Genomic DNA, 20,356 nt, shown 5'->3' with positions numbered 1-20,356 from the left:
CTGTCTGGTTCTTCAGTTTGCGTTTAAAAGTCGGTATCCCACAATTCCATTGGAATGGGCAGGGCTACATAATTATGTATGCAAATTTTATGTTAATCAGTATACAGATTTGTAACTATTTTTCATGGACTTGTCCAGATTTTTGATGTTTATAGGTTGAGAGGTATGAGACCTTTCATGAGATATCTGACCACAAAAGTGTATTTGGGTTGTAGGAAACCAAATCACAGGATTAAGATTACCCCGGCTGTAAGGATGGACCTGGAGGCATGGTATGTTTCTGCAGGATTTCAATGGTGTGACAGGATGGCAGGATGCTAACAAGCAAGATTCCTTTGAAAATGTTCACAGCTGCAATGGGAACATTGTTTTGGGGGCTACATTAATGACCAACATTTCCGTGAGGCATGGACAAAGGAAGTAAGGAACAAATAGAGGTATCCATTGCAGAGATGGAGTTCTTTCCAGTGGTTGTGGCTTTAGAGTTGTGTGGTGAGCAAATAAAGAACAAGGTAGTGCGATTTTTCCCAGACAATAACAGCGTGATACACATAGCAAATAACTAGCTGGGGGTAAAGATGGTTTGGAGACACTGATAAGACACTTTAGTCTTAGAATCTATGTGTTGAATGTGACTGCTAAAGCTCAGAAGATAGGTTTAGAAAAAGTACAGTTGTGTACACTTACCATAAATGTAGATGTTAGAGTGTATTCAGTGTTGCAGTCCTAACATATGCATATGTTATCCGGCTCCCGGTAGCCCTCAGTCGGCCCGAATACCAGAGCCCTTGGTATATGACATCGGCTGCCGTCGGTTATAAACTGATTTCAGAATGTCAGGTATAAAGGGAGGTGGCCAACGCTATTTTCTCAGTTTTTCTTGCCTTAACTGTCAGAAGCCCCCAAAAGAAGGCCAAACCAGGAAGGAAACACCCTCGAAAAAAGCCATCCAACATAACATAAGTAGTCTGTGCCTTGGGAAAAAAAGGGGGAATGGAGGGTGGGAAACCAGGACTGCAACAGTGAATACACTCGAACATCTACATTTATGGTAAGTGTACACAACTGTACTGTGTTCTTCGTGTTTCACTGTTGCAGTCCTAACATATGGGTTGATTCCCAAAGCCCAGGAAGAAAACAAAAGGGGGAGAGGAAGAATCACAGAGTAAGGGTTGGTAAGGAGGCCTTGCAAAACTGCAGAGGCAAAACCAGCCCTAGACTTAGAAAACAAAGACAGATTGTAATGCTTTGTGAAAGTATGGACAGAAGACCAAGTGGCTGCTTCTAGAATGTCCTTAGTAGGCACACCTCTCAAAAAAACTGCAGAAGTAGAGGCTGCTTTAGTAGAATGGGTCCTAATACCCTGGAGGGAACCTTTCCATGCTGCAGGTAACAAAAGTGAATACAATGAGCAATCCATTTGGAGATAGTTTGTTTGGAAATAGCTTTACCCTGAACCCCAGGAGCAAAACTAACCAACAACTGCTGAGACTTCCGAAAGGGTTTAGTCCTATTTAAGTAAAATCTCAACTGTCTGTGCACATCAAGAGAGTGCAGAATCCTTTCCCCTTTATTCTGGGGGTTATTGAAGAATGTAGGCAGATGAATAGACTGGTTAAGTGTCAGACTTGAAACCACCTTAGGCATAAAGGAGGGATTAGTTCTCAGAGAAACCCGGTCTGTATGAAAAATAATGAAAGGTTCTACTGCCAGTAAGGCTTGCAGCTCCGAAACCCTTCTGGTGGAAGTAATATCCAAAAGAAAGGCAGTCTTCCATGAAAGGAACTTTAAGTCTGCAGAGGCAGCATGTTCAAAGAGAGGAAGAGTAAGGTTCTTCAGGACAAAATTAAGATCCCAAGCAGGTGTAGGAGCTCTTCTGGGAGGTCTAAGATTGCTAGCTCCCCTCAGGAACTGTTTCATCAAGGGGTGAGAAAAAATTGGTTGCTCAAAAGAACAATGAGCAGAAATTGCTGAAGCATGAATCTTAATTGAAGAAAAGTCCACCATTGAGCAAACCTGCTAGATAATCAAGAATGAGGGAAAGAGAAGGTTGGGAAGACTTCTCATTTAGCCTGCATCCAAGAGCAAAATCTCTTCCATTTATCTGCATAGGATTTCCTGGTGCTAGGCCTCCTGGCCTCGTGAAGAACTTCAACCACCTGCTGGGAAAGATTTAAAGTATTAGCCAGGCAGTTAAATGCAGAGTTTGAAGATGAGGATGAAGAAACTTTCCCCCTTCCTGAACCAACAGATCTAGTACCAGGGGAAGATGCCAAGGCTGAGCTTGGGAAAGCCTGCGAAGAAGGGGATACCAATGCTGCCTGGGCAATCTGGTGCTATAAGAATAGCCTTTGGTTTTTTGTCCCTTATCTTTAGCATCACTTTGAGAGGAAGAGGCAGAGGAGGAAGTCATAAATTGAGAGTTGTGTCCATGGGAAGGACAGAGCATCCACTCTCCATGCTTTGTCGTGAATTTCCCTGGTGCAGAAGGTTGGAAGGAGATGATTGGTGTGAGAGGAGAAAAGATCCACCTGAGGAGTGCCCCAATGCTGAGTGATGCAATGGGAAATGATCTTGTTCAGTTGCCACTCGTGAGGATCCAGAACATATCTGCTCAATTGATCCGCCAAGGAGTTTAGCCTCCCTGGAAGATACTGGGCTATGAGATGTATGCCCATGGAAGCTGCTAAGGACCATAGTTTCATGTTGTGTCTGCACAAAGGGTCAGAGTGAGTCCCCCACTGCTTGCTGATGTATCACATGACTGTGGTGTTGTCTGTCCTGATCAGAAGAGTCCCAGGGTAGAGTAGGTCCTTGAAAGCCAGCAAGGCCTGCTGCACTGCCATCAATTCTTGTGCAGATGAATCTGTTGGGTGCTCCAAGTCCCTTGTATGCCCCTGCCTTCCAGATGTGCCCCCCCATGCATAATCTGAGACGTCTGTGGTGAGAGTCTGGCTGGCAGGTGGTGGGCGGAAAGGCAGACCCTTGTTCTGAGAACAGGTTGTAGCCCACCAGAGAAACTCCATTTGTAGACAGGGAATAAGAGGAAGAATCAAGTCTAAGTCCTGTGAGTGTTGACACAAAAGGTTCTTGAGGTACCATTGAAGTTTTCTCATATGCAGCCTTGCATATAGGATCATCAGGATACATGAAGCCATGAACCCCGGTGCTTGCAGGAATTGCCTTGCAGAGAGCTGGGTCATGCTTGCCAAGTTCTTGAAATAAGCCGAAAGATCTTGTAGTTTGTCTTGAGGGAGGAATACCATCTGGCTGTATTCAGACTCACTCCCAGGAAAATCTCCCTTGTAGGAACCAATTTTGACTTCTTCTCATTGAGAGTGTAACCCAAAGAAGTGAGAATGTTCTTCATGAAGTCCAAATCCTTTAACTGTTCTGGGGAGTTTGCTTGAATGAGACAGTCGTCCAGGTAAGGATAAATTTGAATGTTCCTCTGCCTGCAAAAAGCAATGGCAGGTGCCAGGCACTTTGTGAAAACTCTGGGAGCAGTAGATAAGCCAAAGGGCAGAGCAGAGAATTGGAAGTGTTGCTCCCCAGCCCTGAAATGAAGAAACTGCCTGCAACTTTCCCTTATTGGGATGTGCAGATAAGCCTCCTTGAGATCCAAAGTTACCAGCCATGAATCCTTGTCCAACATTGGCAGTAACTGTTGAAGAGTGAGCATCTTGAATTTGGGAATCACCAGAAAAGTGTTTAGCATAGACAGATCCAGAATAGGGTGCCATGTGTCCCCTTTTTTGAGGTACCAGAAAAAGTCTTGAATAAAAACCTAGGCCTGTCTGATTTGCAGGAACTGGCTCTATAGCCCCCATAGTCAGTAGAGAAGAAATTTGATTCTCTACCTCTACCCTGGGAGTTCTGTGAATGTCTGGGTAACCTTGTAGAACAGGGAAGGTGTGAAAATAATACCTGTAACCTTGGTTTACTATGTTGAGTACCCATTTGTTGTCTGTGATGGTTGACCATACCCCTGCAAACCTGGCTAACCTTCCCCCCAAAGGAAACCGTGGGCCTGCAGAGGTAGACACAAGAAGGCCGGAGTCATTGAGAATGCTTGCTTTGGGAAGCTGGCTTAGAACTCCCTGATTTAGCAGGAGGAGGATGCCATTGTTTAGTCCTTTGAGGGGCAGAAGCCTGCCCCCTGGAAGATCTGAAACCCCTAGGCCTACAGCGACCCTGCTTGCCAGGATCAGGGAAAGACCAGTTCTTGGAAAGATAATACCTACTAAACCAAGGACCTGAAGGAAATCTTTTACAGCTTTCAAAGATTTTGCCTTATCCTCCAACTTTTTCAGTACCTCCTCAGACTGGTTACCAAAAAGGTTGTCTTTGTGCAAAAGAACATCCAGCAATTTAGATTTTACAGGTTCAGAAAGAGGCTGCTCCCTAAGCCAAGCATGCCTTCTAACAGAACCAGTGGCTGCCGCTCTGCAGGAAGCCTCCAAGGTGTCAAAACCACAATGAAGAGAATGCTTATTAACCAGAGTGGCAGAATTTAGTAAATCTTGTAAGTCTTTGTTCTCTGACATGGAAGGAATATCCCCAAGCTTAGCCTTAATAGCCTCCAAAGTATGCTGCTGATACTTAAGCATGTGAAAAAGACAATTCACAGATCTAATGGCAAGAGTTGCAGAGATATAGACCTTTTTACCCCACCTGTCCAAGGCCCTAGACTCCTTATCAGAAGGTACAGGGTTTTTAGCAATAGTAGCCTTAACACCCTTGGGACTTTGAGAAATAATCTGAGGATCAGCAGTAGGGTTTCGAAAAAGAAATTGATGATAATCAGGAACCCTATAATACCTATCAGGTTCTCTGGGAGCAGGAGGAACAGAATTAGGAGTTAAAGAATTTTCCATGAAAACATAAACCACAACTTCTAAAACAGGAGGTATAGCCAGAGGTTTATGCTGTGGCAAATCTAAAAATTCCCGGATCCTCTTCTTAGACTGAGGGAAATCCTGACTTTCCCATTTAAAGTGCTCCCTAAGAGTATTCAAAGTATCCCCAAAGGAAAAATCTTCTGGAGGGGAGGCAGAGGGGATAGAATCCTCAGCATCAGAATCCTCAAAGCCAGAAAAAAGTTGAGAATTTCCTTCCTCACCAGCAGAAATACTGGAAACCTCAGAATCTGATTCAGACAAAACATCAGGAGACAATTCCCTAGCCCTCTTGGAAGGGGGGGGTGAGAGCCCTTAATAAGGGTAAGAAGATCACCAGCCATCTTTACCAACTGGGACTGAGGCACAGGAGAGGAGGCCGATGCCCACTTGTTGGTAGATTTGCGGCTGAAAGGTTTGCTAATAATCCGGAGGGACTCGGAAGGCCTAGAAACTGCAGAAGTCTGAATTAAGGTAGTCGGTATGGCTCTGGTCTCATGTCGAAGAGAAGAGGTGTCAGAAGCCGAAGCCTGCATAGCAGCTCCAGACCCATCTGAGGCAGTGACAGGCGGAGGGTCTGCAGACAGGATAGCAGCCTGCGGCATGGAGGACTCCGTAAAGGTCTTGGCAGAGGCCTGAAGCTGAAAATCTGCAGACTGTAGGGGCTGCGAAAGCACCTCAATAGCTACAGCTGGGCCGACTAATTTCACAGGCGTGTCATCGGCAGCTTTACCCCCTAGGCCTGTCGCAGTCTTTGTCCTTGTGTTTCCTAGGTATATCCGAAGTTGGGAGACCAGAAGACGCCATACCGACAAACTTAGGCCAGACTCCAAAATGCTTATATAAAATCTTATCTCTACTGCGTATAGTACGTGGGTTGAAGGAAGCACAGAGATCACAGTTAGGGACGTTGTGCTCAAGGCCCAAACAAGTTGTACAATAGGAATGAAAATCACGGTGCGGAATCTGTTTTTCACACGTAAGACAGCTATTAACTTTATCTGACATTCGTTAAAGCAAGAAAGGAGGATCCCCAATGGGGTGCTTTTCTGAAGGCATCTTCAACTTGGTAGTTGGAATGCAGAAAGAAGGTAAACGGCCGACCGGCACTAGTATGAATGACATCTGCTTCAGGCTCCGCTGCAAGAAAGACCAAGGAAATGGCGTTGACCACCTCCCTTTATACCCGACATTCTGACATCAGTTTACAACTGATGGCAGCCGACATCATATACCAAGGACTCTGGTATTTGAGCAGACTGAGGGCTACCTAGAGCCGGATAACCCATATGTTAGGACTGTAACAGTGAAACATGAAGAACATTTAACTGCATACCTTTAAACCTCTTAGTGCAAGCAATCTGGACAAAGCCAAAAGTAATGGGAGGACAAAGCCCCAAAAATAGGAACACATATAAATTTTGCTCTTAGAAACTTGATAAAATAAAAGTTTTTGTGTTAGCCTTCATTTTCTGATGGATTTAAAATCTAAAAGTCAAATGTCTGCCATTGATTATTAACTACACTCCTCAATGATTTGCTAGAAAAACACAAATATTTTGAACAGACTAAAATATTAGGGCAAATCTGTTTATTTTGTGAAAATCTGGACAACTGAGAGATATGACTCGCTGACAGATGTATTTTCTCATTTACAGTGGGCTCATTTCAGGAGGTTGGCTCCAAGTGCTACACCAGTGCCCAGAGGAAGTACCAGGCCACTTATGGGCCATCTGAGCAAGTAACAATAGTGGCTAATGATTAAGTAGTATGACAAGGGCATACATCAAGGATAACTTGAAGGTGGAAAGCTGTATGGCCCATTTCATCTGATCAGATTAGAACTTGCATTATGGTGATGAAGGACTTGGGTTAAAGTCTGGGTAAGGCAAGAAGTTATTTATCAGCACTAAATTGGTATCATAAAGTAATGGGCTGGGGGATTTGGCAAAGGCATTTCAAATATGTGACACGTTTAATAAATGGGGGGGGGGTGACTTCCCCACAAAAGGATAAAAGGTACCTCACAGGTCCAAGGGTACTGCAGGATCTGTTGGCTGTACTCCCAAGAGTCTTGCTGTGTGAATATGAGGCTTTATTATTTAAGGATTGTTTTTTAACAGCTTTTATAGAGCATTCAGATGGTTAAAGCTGGAGCAGCCAGGCATGAAGAAAGGTCAACCAGGTCAACCAATTGTGCTACCATGGAAAATGTGTCTCAAAGTGGGGCTGTGTTTATGTTGCAAGGTCCAAGCCAGATCAGGAGGGTTAGGGTCAATAAGTATAACTTCAACCTCCTGTAGGCCTGAATTAAGATATGGCAGAAGTACTACTGTGCCTGTACCAGCCACACAGTAAAGCCCACTGATTTGCCTCCAACAAGGGAACCCTCTTACACAGTATCAGGTCAGGGTCATATGTCAGAAGGTAATACACTTGATTAGTTTAGATGGAACCAGTTACATATCACACTTTTCAGACTGGGATATCATATGCCCCCTGGGTGGGGGCATCACAGACGGTGATTAAACAACTGAGCAAGCAGAAGCCCAATGCATATAGAGCTTTCATTTCTTCGTTTTACAGCTTATGGAATGCAAAAACAAAGGTGGTTATGGATCATCAACCACTACTATGTAAGGAGATTACAGTGCTGGCTTAAGCAGATGTGAACAGGAAGCTAAAGCAGGGGCCTGAAAATGATATTTATGTATTGACAAATGTTTAGGAGAGTCGTGTGTGAGGTGGTGTAGACAGATGCTGCAGCAGGCCACTAGAATAGGAAGAGATCCAGAGGCCATTTTGTTGCATCTGGAGGAAATCATATAAAACAGATGCTGATTAGAAAACTGCTGGGAATGATTACACAAGAAATTAAATTTCTTAGAGAGTGCTGCTCAAGAACCATCACATGCAGAACAGAAACAGTACAGCAGCTAAGAGGGAAGATGGCCAGGTCCATTACAGCAGTAGGATTATTATTAATACAGTGAACAAACTGTTGGCATGGGAGCCTTTATATAGCCCACCCTGACATTAGAGTTAAGTGACCAGATACATATGAAAGGGACAAGGTTCACATGTCAGCAGAAGCCATGCATGTTTTTTTTAATTCAGAATTGGAGAGGGGGTATCTAAGTTAGGTTTGGGGCTCTGATTATTAGAGATGCACTTAGAGGAGGGAGGAGATGAAATGTCCGCCCTTCTAAGATAAAAAGCAAGAAAGGTAAGGCAGTCAGAATTACAGGAAGGGGAGGTTACAGGACTTACCAACTGTGCCTCCAACAGAGCAGGTGGCCTCAAATTGAGATTGCCAGGACTGCCAGGACACTGTACAGCCTGGCACCCCCTTTGGCAGACTAAGTGCTCCAAATAGGAAACTGCTTGATCTAAAATTGTTGGGGATTACATGACTGTTGAAGGGACAGATATCAACAGTGTTGTCTGCTCTGTTGTAGTTAGGAAATGTACATGCATATGAAAAGGCTTTTCTGAAACTCCTGCCTTAAACACATCTCTTGGAAAAAATGGCTTCCAATCAGGTGATTAGGACAATTGGCAATGAATACATAGTTGTGGCCATTTAGCCCACTATATATGTCTGTTTCTCACTGGCTATGTTGCCATGGGTGATTCAGTAATGGGTAATAAAATTGAAGGCTGCTGCAAAGTTGTAAGTCTTATTTAATTGCTACCTTTAACTGCAAATAGGTAATGAAAAGAAAGTGGGACAGAGTAAGAAAATAAGTTTTCTGTCTAATTAGGTAATGGGAGAGCTGTAGCCAAGCTCAGAAAGCAAGGACTCATGAGCTGGTCACAGACAGTCATTTAAGGATGGGTGAGTTTACACACATGGTGTTTAAAAAGGGGTTTGGAGGCAATGGAACAGAGCATGACCAGACAGTGATAGAACAGGTTGGGGGGGGGGGGAGTTGTCTGGTAGGAAGAGGTAAAATACTGGAGCTGGAGTGGTCTAATCTTTTTCACACCAAGTTCACAACAAAGCTGTTCCCCACCCAACCCCCTCATAAAAGTAGAAGGTAATTTTTTTCTAAGCTAACAAGCAAGAGACTAATGTTTAGTCAGGGTACCTGTTGACCTGTAAAGGAGACTGCCCTAAAGTCTAGAAGGAATTTCCTGTTTTTTTCACAACAGAGTTTTTGCCTTCTCCAATGAGTTAGGTGACTTAGGCTAGGCCGTCATTGTGAAAGGTAGCACAGATGGGGGGTACAGGATATTAATGGTGAGTCTCCAACACAGCAAGTGGTATCAAAGGGAGGGGGTACAAGGGGAATTTCCAGCATGGCACCTCCCATTGGCAAACTATAAGTTGGCACAAGGAGGAAGCCGTTTGAACTTAAATTCTCAGGGGGTTATATGACTGTTGAAGGGCTGGATATCATTAGTACTTAGACGATATATATCCATATGAAATGGACTTCCTGAAATTCCTTCCATCTGGAATAATTGCCTTCCAACCCGTTGATTAAGACAAGTGACAAACGTGTAGCTGTAGCCATTTAGCCCACTATATGTGTCTGTGTTTCATGTGTGTCTGTTTCATTACTCATGTTGGCATGGGTTTTCGGTAATGAGTAAAAATGCTGACATCTGCTGTAATATATGCTAATCACTTCTGTGTTGAGGGTGGCAAATGGAATCGCTTTAATAGCAATGAGTGCTGTAAATCAAAGGGGATAATGACTAAAGCAAGACAATGCATGTTTGTATTTTGACAATCTGTGCTGACGTTCTGTGAACACTCATAGCAAAACAAAGATTTCTCTGGCAATGCCTTTACTGGTGACTGTAAGTTGAAATGTTGATACCGTGTTCTGTCAGACTTTAGAATGTTCGAACTTGAGCTGATCATGCTGTGGTGGGAAGATGTGTGTACCTGCTTTTTAATTCTCCCAGAATCAGATTGCTGTGGTAAGTTTTACTTTCCTTCTGTTCTGAATAAGATTTCTGTCTGGGATGCTGCTCACTACTCTCCCTGTGGGAAGATTTACCTCCTATTCCTGCACTGATGAAGTCCTGCCAGCTTTATTCCATGACTTATTCTCCAATCTAGCTCTGGAGAAATAGCCAGGGAGAGAGATATCCTGACAAATATTTTTAACAAGTGAGATCCTAACAATTTAACTTTATTAAAAGCTGCTGGACTTCATTTTCTGGAAGACTGATACTATTTTACATTACGCTGTTGAGTGAACAGAATCACTGGTAATGCTTTGCAACTGTATCTAGTACCCATATGCACATTATTTATTTATTTTATTTTATTTTATTTTTATTTTACATTTGTTGACCGGGCTAGTCTAGCTGGATACATGTCCATTTTCAGTAGAGGCCCGGGGAGAAAAGCTCCAAAGAACAGAGGTAGTTTAACAAAAACATCAGAAGATCAAGTAATTAATATTACATTCATAGTCAAATAAAATGAGCAAAAGGGTTATACAAGTTATTTAGAGAGGAAAACAGACTTAGATAGATGGACTAACATGGCTATATTGTGGACCCTTACGGGTTTGGGTTTGGTAGAGGCTCGGTAGGCCTGGGATGTTTGCTATTAGTCTGGATTAGAGCAAGGGCATAGCCATTGGGACTTTAGGAGATCTTTGAGGTGTTTTTTGAATTGGTGGAGGGAGGTCATGTGTCTTAGGTTGTTTGGGAGGGCATTCCAGGATTTGCCAATAGAATTGGCATAGAGTGCTTCACCTCCCGAAGTTGTTATTAGATTTAATAGTCTGTATGGCTGGCTTTGGATGACCTAAGGACGTAAGGTTGGAGTAGGGGTAAGTATTTTGTTCAGTGAGGAGGTTTTGTCTGGATAGTTGATAGTTTTAAATGCCTCAGTGAGTTGATTGAGTTTGAGAATGTTGGGCAGTTCTAACCATTCTAGTGTCCTTAGATTGTGGCAATGATGATAGGGCATTCCTGTTATAAATCTGGCTATGTGGTTATAGGTTGTAGATAGTTTGTTAAGCTCTCTTTTGTTAAGGAAGGAGAATATAGGGGAGGCATACAGGAGTGTGGAGAGGAGGTGGGTCCGGGCAATGGTTAGTTTAGTGTGCGGGGTTAGGAAGTTCTTAATTCTATACATGGACCCGAGTTTCTTGTTTACAGACTTAATGGTTAGGCTGACATGCGTATCAAATTTAAGCTTGTGGTCTATGGTCACGCCTAGTAGTTTGGTGTGGGAGACAGGCTCGATAATGGTCCCATTATTGGAGGACACGTGGAAGGTGGGGCGGTTGGTGTTAGGAGATTCATTTCCTTGGGGGGTAATAGGAGTGGGGAAAAATAGAAGTAATTTGGTTTTGGACGGGTTAAGTAAAAGTTTTAGTTCCAAGAACCATTTTTCAACTAAGGAAAAGCAGTTTTGGGTTGCGACTTGGAGTTTGGCGAGAGAAATGTCAGAGCAGATCAGGGTGGAGTCGTCTGCATATTGAATACAGGTGGCTTTGGGAATGATAGAGTGTAGACCATTTATAAATATGGAGAAAAGAAGAGGACCAAGAATAGATCCTTGGGGAATACCGATATTTGTGGGGAGTAGGTCGGATAGACTATTTTCCCACTGAACCGCCTGTTTTCTACAAGAAGGGTAGTCATTGAACCAGTTTATGGTTAATTTACTAAGATAAAAGGTTTCCAGTGTGTGGATCAACTGTTGGTGATTGACCATGTCGAAGGCTTTGGATAGGTCGAGGAAGAGCGCAGAGGATATTAATTTATTATTGCGATTGTGGTTAACTGAGTCAACAAAGGAGAGGAGAGCAGTTGTTGTGCTATGATGGGGGAGAAAGCCGTGCTGGGTGTGAGACAGGAGGTTGTTTCGAGTAAGATGGGTTATGAGTTGCTTGTGAATGCAGCTGCCCATGATTTTGGCTAGAGGAGATAGTATAGCTATGGGTCTGTAGTTTGATGTGTCAGTGGAGGACCCACCTTTATGTAGAGGGATGATGTAGGAGATTTTCCAGATTGAGGGAATAGAAGCTTCAGAAATGGACCGGTTGATCAAGATTGAAACAGGGTAGGTTATGGCATCAGATGCTATTTGTAGGTAATTGGCTGGAAGTAAGTCAGCCGCTAAGGTGGTTGGTTTGAGTTTTTCAAGAGGGTTGAATATAGGAGGTAGGTGTGGGTTGTAGGTTAAAGGAGGGTTGAGTTGGGTCTTTAGTTGAGGGTATAGTCGAGGGAGAAGTAGTAAGCTGGCTGGCGAGGGACTGGATGGTCTCTGTGAAAAATGAGTTAAAGGTGTTGGCTATTTCTCTAGAATCTTTACCAATGAGTTTTTCAGGGGTAGGGGTGGTGGATTTACCTGGATGAAGGAGGTGATTGAAACCAGCCCAGAATTTTTTAGGATTATGCTGGTGTTTATCTTGGAGGTGACAGTAATATTGTTTTTTGTCAGACAAAACGGCTGCTTTAGTTGAGTTTCTAAGCTGAAGAAACTTCACAGACATGTGAGACAGGTCAATGATGTGGTGAGTAATGAAGACTTCTAAAAAAAAATGTCAAGCCAAAAGGAACCAGATGAATAGACGTCATCCATATATCTGCTAAAACAGTAAATGATATCTGCTCTGGAGGTAAGGAAGACATGCCAGCTCTGCAAAAAATTACCCCTTATCTGAGTAGAAAAATGTCAGCCCGTGGTGCAGGATAGGAGTGCTAAAAATGTGTATGTGGCTAAAGATTCTTGTGGAAATAAGCTGCAACACACACCCCAAAGTAAGGCTGGTCAGACTGAGAAAGAAGATGTGAACAGGAGACCTCTGGGTCTGTATTGAGAGATTTCCCAGAAATGCTGATGCCGCATGCTTCCTGTACTAGTTTGTAAAGATTACAAGTGCAATTGATGGCGATATAGCCTGGAATGCATTCTTTACTGATAAGAGACTCAGAAAACGAACTGCTTCTGAAACAAAATGTAGAGTTACACAATGAAAAATGATGCAGAAGTTCAATCCAGTGGTGATCAAAAACTGCTGGGTATGTGACAGGAATGACACTTTCATATTGGTTTAGCATAAGCAGACATTTAAATGCCTTATTTTTTTCTGCTGAACAAAGGAAACTAATGAGAGATCCACCAGCAACATCTGGAGTTATCTTAGAGCAAGACGATGCAATATTGTTTATAAATTTAAAACAAACATAAATATTCCTCACAGACTCATTCTGGGCACAACATAGTCAATTATACTCTGTTAACATGACAAAGACTGATGACTTAAAACTTTTCACACAACAATGGTCATACTAGCTATTTAACAGAACACAACGACAACACTGCTTCTTCAATAAAGTTCTTTACTCCTTTCATTTGCTATGCACAACTGAGTTCAAAGACATTTACTGTTTCAGGTAAATGGTATTTACACAATGTCACTAGGAAAGTAAACCATATTTTATGACAGGTGGCTTGTAGTGCAGTCCAGATCTATACTGACTTTTACACTAGATCCATGTAATGGTGCATCATCATTCCAAAATGATTCATCTCTTGGACAGTGTCAGCATTTCACAAACCGATGGGTAACCTCATATATCCCAACTGATTCTTTCACCTTTTCATCATAATCATTCCAATCCTGTAAAAGAAAAATGACATCATAAGTGCGTAAATAAAAAAGAACTTAAACATTAAAAACGTGCAAGGTTCAAGTCCAATCAAGATGCAATGAAAGATGCTAATAGCAACTAGAGCTACACTAAGATGTGCTTCCTGCAATGCCAGCCCAGTGATGAAAACGTGTTTCCACATGTCCAGCTAGAAACGATATGCACTGTGACATGGCTGAGCCAATGCAGATCCAGTTCTTGCACAAGGAAAGTGTACCCCGGCATCCATCAGGTGGTGCACCTCACCAATATCATGGCATGTCACATCACCTCCTCCTATCCTCAGGCTGGATGGGTTAGAGGTGGTGTGGTTGCTTCACTCCTCTCCCCGAAAACCATTTCCTCCATTGCCAAATCCTCTGTATCCCAAAATGCCAGATTTCCATAAGAAGTAATGAGGTAAAAGTTTACAGCTAACAGTTTGTGACTGGCTGCAAACATAACGCATGCAAGGTTAATCTAGTCCCCCCCTGGGGTTCTAGTTTCAGAACAGGAGGCCAACAAAATACTGTACTTTGCTGTTGTCATTTTTAAAAGTACAAATATCAAAAAAATTTCCCCCCTCCAAAAGTTAATTCCATTAACTCTAGAATTTATGCTAGGTTGGTATCTTCCACTTCCCCAGTTGCTTTAATGGCATATAAAGTTGCAGACTCTACCATAGAAAATGGATACCATACTGTCACAGAACAGATCAGGCTCTACTAATACAATGAGTCTAAGTGAATTTCAACAATGGGGACAGACCAACATGCACAGTATAAATCTGCAAAGGTATCAGACCTCTGTGGTAGCTAAACACAGGAAAACAAGATGGTAATGGTCTCGGTCACCATTCACACTTAACTGCACACATTTTTTCTGGTAAAAGGACTAATCAAGCATACTACTGTGGTAGCCACACAACACAATTCACTGTACTATCTCTCAAAATAAAGTAGTGGGAAACATAGTTAAACATGAAAGTGGGGCACATAGAAGGAATTCACTGTGAATGCAGAGGCAATTCATTCACTTATGTTGTGATGTTTCACTGTCTGTCCCAACAGCCTCTATTTAGGTGGAAAAGGATATGAATCTTTGTATTCAAAAAGACATGTGGAGGCTCCAGCTCTGTTCAAGCATTAATCCTGATTATGACATTATCAAACAAAGTTGTCATAAGGATATGGAAATCAAGGGCAGCACCAGAAATCCAAGATGTCAGAATACTGATAGATAAAACAGCTGAATTGAAAGAAAGAACTACAAGAGGGAAAGCCACACAAAGCCATATTAATAAATTCCTTGCTTGATTTGGGTATTAAGATGGCCAAGCCCGAAAACAGCAAGTGTTAAGGCAAGGGAGGGGGGCATTAAAAGAAGTTCAGTACTAGAAGAAAGAATGATGCCTGGATTTAGCTTGCCAGTGGCTGTACATAAATAGAAGAGAGTCTACGCACTGTCCCACTGAGTGTTTTTTTACACATCCAAAATATAAAGAATATATAAAAGAGAAAGATTAACTGCTTGCCTAATACTAATAACATGTTTATGTTGGATGTTATACATTCAAACATTTCATGCTGTTAAGGCTGTGTTTTTCGTGGGTGATAAAGGTGAAAGTTGTGAAACGCTCCAGCGTCCAAGCTGACAGATGGAAGGACCATAACACTGGATACAGCACTCCATCCTACTGATGATAAAGGAGATACCCCTAAAAGGAACCTGTAACAAAGCATACTGTCATCTCCTTGAAGAGGTTGGACAATAACATATAGGCCAGAAAGGAAGGAGGAGAATCAAATGCGGCTTTTTCTTTGCAGACTTCTTCTTTGACAACTTCTATAGTACTCACAAAAAAGAAATGTGTAAAGCCTGTTTCCCCATCTTCAGAAGGTATTCCGAGTCCCTGTCTAAAGCCTGCACAACTGAACAATCTTCAGAGATGTGAACATGCCCCTTTGCATAAGTCCTTAAGCAGAGGCCAGTTTTTGGAAAATGTGTAGGTTTAGCTGCCACTCATCATGATTGAAAATGACAGTTTAAAGACTTTCTTCCATCTGAAAATTAACTGTTTGTATCTACAGATTCACAGGCTGTACTACCTCCAATAATTTCACTGTCTATCTTGAAAGATGAGCTCTGCTTATGTACCACATAACTGTTGAGTCACCAGTGTTAGCTTGCAGTACTCCTGTAAGTAAACTTTTTCTGAATGACATCTGAGGGCTAAGGACTGCAAACATTTCTTTCAGGATGATGTGCACCTTCCTTTGCACAGGAGATCATTCCCCGCACCGGTAAGACATCTAGATGCACACCCAAGCACAGTTTGACGTATCTGCCACCCACATACTGATAAAAATCAGACCCAATAATGCTGGGACTGTTTCATGTGATGTCTGGCATGCCGACCCTTGACTATGCTGGCAGACATGTAACCAGTAGCGGCAGGTTTCTGTTTAAAAACGACTCCAGAATTCTTCTTCTTTCGGCTTTTCCCAGTTAGGGGTCACCACTGCGGATCACATGTCCACTCATGACTGGTAGTGGAGTTTTACGGTGTTGAGTTGCCAGCCCAGCGCCCAACCTTCCACAGAAGGCACACATATGCACGCACTCATGCCTAGGGCCAATTTAGAGTGTCCAATCCACCTACAGCATGTCTTTGGGATGTGGGAGGAAACCGGAGCACCCGAAGGAAACCCACGCGACCACAGGGAGGACATGCAGACTCCGCACAGAAGGCACCCCAGCCAAGGATCAAACTGGAGAATCTCTTGCTGTGAGGCAGCAAAGCTAACCACTGCACCACCGTGGCCACCCCAAAAACCACTCCAGAATACTACCCACTAAATGTCAATCTTAAGCAGCCAAAACTACAAACATGAACCAGTGACTATTATTGTGAACTCCTGGGCTGAGTCTTAGACACAAAAAGTCACTGGGGTCAGGTAAATGTGTACAAGAAGTCCATGAACACTACCATAGCAAAGGGTAGCTAACCCAATGAATAGTCTAGGGTCAGCTATTAGCCAAAGGCATAGTACTGCAAAGTGAAAGTGCCATGCTCCTATAATGAACTTCAAAATCTGTTATGAGGTGGATATATAGGAAACAAAATTTATGTTCTTCCCATAATGATAGCTCTGTGTTGTCTGCCTCCATTCTTCTCAATGGATGGTCTTTGGATTCAACTTCAGCTACTCTAACCTTTAGGTTATATAGCTCAGGCTCCACCTCTAACCCATAATCCTACCTATCCCCCAAATTACTTCAAATCAAGTTTCCCCATGACATAGCAAAGCACAATGATTGATATCAAACCCTGAAATACAAAGGATCTCTGAAGCAGTACTGTTCTGGAGCTAAAAGAGCAGAGGACATTGCTCATGGGGTAGACCATACTGTCAACCCAGAAACCAAAGGAATTATCTTCCACAGAATGGAAGGAGAAGGAGGGCAGGGAGCTGAGGAAGAATGGAAGCAGACAACACAGATCATGACAGTAAGTACATGACTTTTGTATCTAATGTTGTCTCTTCCATCTGTTCCTCAATGGATGTGGCAGAGTCCACAGCTTCACAGCCCTTTGAGTGGCCTCACGTAAGGATAATCCAGAGGATATGTGAAGCAAAAGCACTCTATTCCTATACAGCAAATCCAGCTTGTAATGAGAAATAAATGTGTGAACAATGGACGAAGTGGCAGCTGCACAAATATCATCACTGAGAGAGACCTAGATGAATACAATTTCACCGGACTAGACAGGGTCAAACCTTTTTCTTTGTAAAGGTGACATATATAGTGAGATAAGCATCTAGCACAGTATACATTTTAAACTTCTTGGCCCATCTTAGCCTTAGAAAAAGAGACAAATAGTTGATTGGTCTTCCTGAACGATTTGTTATGATGAAGGTAGAAACAAAGTTGGCGATGTATTTCAGCAAGTGAAGCATACGTTCTCTTTTACTGGAAAAATTTGGAAAAAAAAATGGTCTATAGATGCATTCATTCATTGAGGTCTCAGAAGCTATCTTGAGGACAAAGGATGGACTGGTCTGCAAGGATACCCTGTCCTTGTGGAAAATGATTTTGTATTCCCAATACTCTCTGTGCAGAAATCATTGCCACTAGAAAAATTGTTTTCCCCAAGTCAAAAATCTGACATCTACTCTGGCAGCAGGTACAAAGGGTGGCTGTGTTAAAGCATGAAGCAAAATTGTCATATCTCAAGGAGTAGGGTCCCTAAGAGGGGATCAAAGAATGAAGGTTATCCTTAGGAAACCTTTTCCTAATCTAAAATAAGCTAAATTAGCCTGATTTTCTCCAACATGATAATTTGAAATAGCCACTAACAAAACCTTAATCGTAGAGTACCTGTCCCCAGCATGGAAAACAGATGCTATAAACTCTAAGACTACATGGAAAGGAGCAGAAAAAGGATCCAAATGCCTTTGGGAATCCAAACAGAAAACCTTTTCCACTTACTTTTGTAAATATTTCTAATAGATATTGTCTGGAAAGATGTAAGCATATGGTTTACTGGGGAAGATGATATGGACTGACTAGCCATCATCAGAAGTGGAGAAACCAAGTGGTTAACTTGAGGGCCTGAATCTCCAGGTAAGGCATTCTGAATGGGTGAGACAGGAGGTCTGGATCGGGATCCAGCACCTGGGGGGGGGGGGGGTGAACTAAATGAAGCCAGAGAAAGAGAAACCACAACTGCTGAGTTCAGAAAGGGGCAATAAGGAAGATAGAGATATTCTTCTCTGATGCTTTCTGCAGTAACTTTGGAATTGGAGGAGTAAAGGGAAAGGCATACTGAAGACTGGGGGGTGGGTGGGCACACATGTGTAATAGCATCTCTCAGTGACTCTTTCGGGGGAGGGGGTCACTGCAAAGATCCTGCTGCACTTGGTGTTCTTGGGAAAATCAAAAAGATTACAGAATGGGTTGAGGAACCACTGCTGAGGTAGATAGACAGATCTGCTCAACTTGTCTGCCAGAACACTGGACTTCCCCAGTGTATGCATTGCTTCTAGAAAGTGATCAAAAGATACTGCCCACTGTCATACTCATCACTTCTTAACATAATGGGTAGGATCATGTCCTCCTCTGTTTGTTGATATACCAGACTATGTTGTCAGTCTGAATAGAAATCATCCCAGCATGAAGGACATCCTAAAAGGCCTGCAACACTGGGAGAACTGCCCTCATTTCTAGAACACTGATTTGAAGACTGGCCTCAGAAAAAAACAACATTACTTGGACTGTATTTCCCATGTAATAACCCCTCCACCCTAGCTGGTAAGCATCCATGGTCACTGTAGCTTTGGGATGGAGTACTAACAGATGTCCATTAGATGCTTTGGAAGACTGAATCCCTCACCTTACAGGTGCTCTGCACATGTCTGTCACACAAATCCTAAAACTCATGAGTTGGTACTGATGGACCACTGCACTGCAAGTGTCCACTGCAAAACTCTCAAGTAATATCTAAGAGGAACAAGGGTGATAGAGGCTGCCATCAATCCCTGTAGCTGGAGAACCCAGTCTGGCTGGTGGCTTTTGACAGGATAGAACCTTTAGTACCTGGTTTGACAGGGTGGACAATCTATTCTCTGGCAGCTTTGCTATCTGGATTGTGGTATTTAAATAAGAACCTATAAATTCCACAGTGTGTACCAGCAGAAGATGACATTTGTCCAGATTTACTGTGAAACCCAACTGGAAACAAAGATGAAGGAAACAGTCCTTGGCCTAAATAAAAAGAGGCTTACTAGAAGGGGTAATGAGACAGTCATCTATGTAAGGGAACACTCAGAACCCTTGTAGTCTGAGGTGAACTACAACGACTGCCATACACTTGGTGAACATTCAGGGGGCTCTGGCGAGATCAAAGGGCAGGTCTCTGAACTGAAAGTGACTAGCTTCCAGGCAGAAATGGAAAAACCTTCTGGATTGCCTGTCCATCATAATGTGCTAGTACACATTCTGAAGGTCTATACAGCACATCCAGTCATTCTTCCTCAAGACAGGAAAAATGGACTGTACTGGGACCATTCAGAACTTCATGTGCCTGACATACTGACTGAGATGGCTGAGGTCCCCATTCTTTTTTGGCACCAAAAAGAATCTTGAGCAAGTTCTGGAGCCTTGCTGGTCTGGTGGGACCTTCTGGATGACTTGCTTGTCTAGCAGCTTCTTTATTTCTACTGCAGCTTCTTTTTTTCTGAGAGGGTGGAATGTGGGTGAGATTCTTTGATGATGGAAGGAAATAAAGAAAAACAGAATGGAGTAGCTGATGGCTATTCAGGCTTCTGGGTGCAGTGTCAAACACCCGCCAACTGCCAAAATTCAGCACACACAAATTAAAGGTAGCTGAAGTGTAAACTCAATTCTCAGCCCTGTACAATGCTGCTGACTCCTGTTAGGGGAATGGAAGGATGAGGATGAGCTCTCTTTGGCCATCTCCATTTTGGTGGCTGGTGCTACTGCCATGGTGTCCACCACCAGGCCCTTCTTCCAATATTGGCAATTCTTTGGTGCAACAAGAAGCCTATCAGGTTTGCACAGAATAGGTTCTGCCACATACAGCTCTTTCCATGCCTGATGAGAGATTAGATCCACTATCTCATTGGCAGGAGGGACCAACCAAGAAGTAGCTGAGCTTGATCTGAAGGCCTCAAGAAACACTGATTCCTCTAGTTAGGGGGCATCAGATCACCACACCACCTTTCTGTCTCAAAATTTCAAGGATCTCACCAAATGAGATGTCCTGAAGTGGTGAGCTGGAGACACTTCCCCTTCATCGAAATCTGTGTCTTCAGTGAGCG

General features: G+C 42.9%; 1 protein-coding gene across 1 annotated transcript in view; it reads right to left on the bottom strand.

Moving 5' to 3' along the window:
• Nucleotides 1–13,203: 13,203 nt before the first annotated feature.
• The window catches only part of CZIB (CXXC motif containing zinc binding protein), a 277,446-nt gene continuing 270,293 nt past the window's right edge, over nt 13,204–20,356 (bottom strand). Inside the window, exon 8 of the mRNA XM_044085446.1 lies at nt 13,204–13,501. Coding sequence (XP_043941381.1) covers nt 13,424–13,501 — 78 coding nt within the window. The 3' untranslated portion in view covers nt 13,204–13,423. The remainder of the gene's footprint in view (nt 13,502–20,356) is intronic.

The sequence above is a fragment of the Protopterus annectens genome, chromosome 10.part0, assembly GCF_019279795.1.
Source record: "Protopterus annectens isolate FY-2018-M chromosome 10.part0, PAN1.0, whole genome shotgun sequence".
Lineage (NCBI taxonomy): Eukaryota > Metazoa > Chordata > Ceratodontiformes > Protopteridae > Protopterus > Protopterus annectens.
The sequence above is the reverse complement of the archived record's forward strand: the minus strand, read 5'-3'. Positions and strand labels throughout refer to the sequence as shown.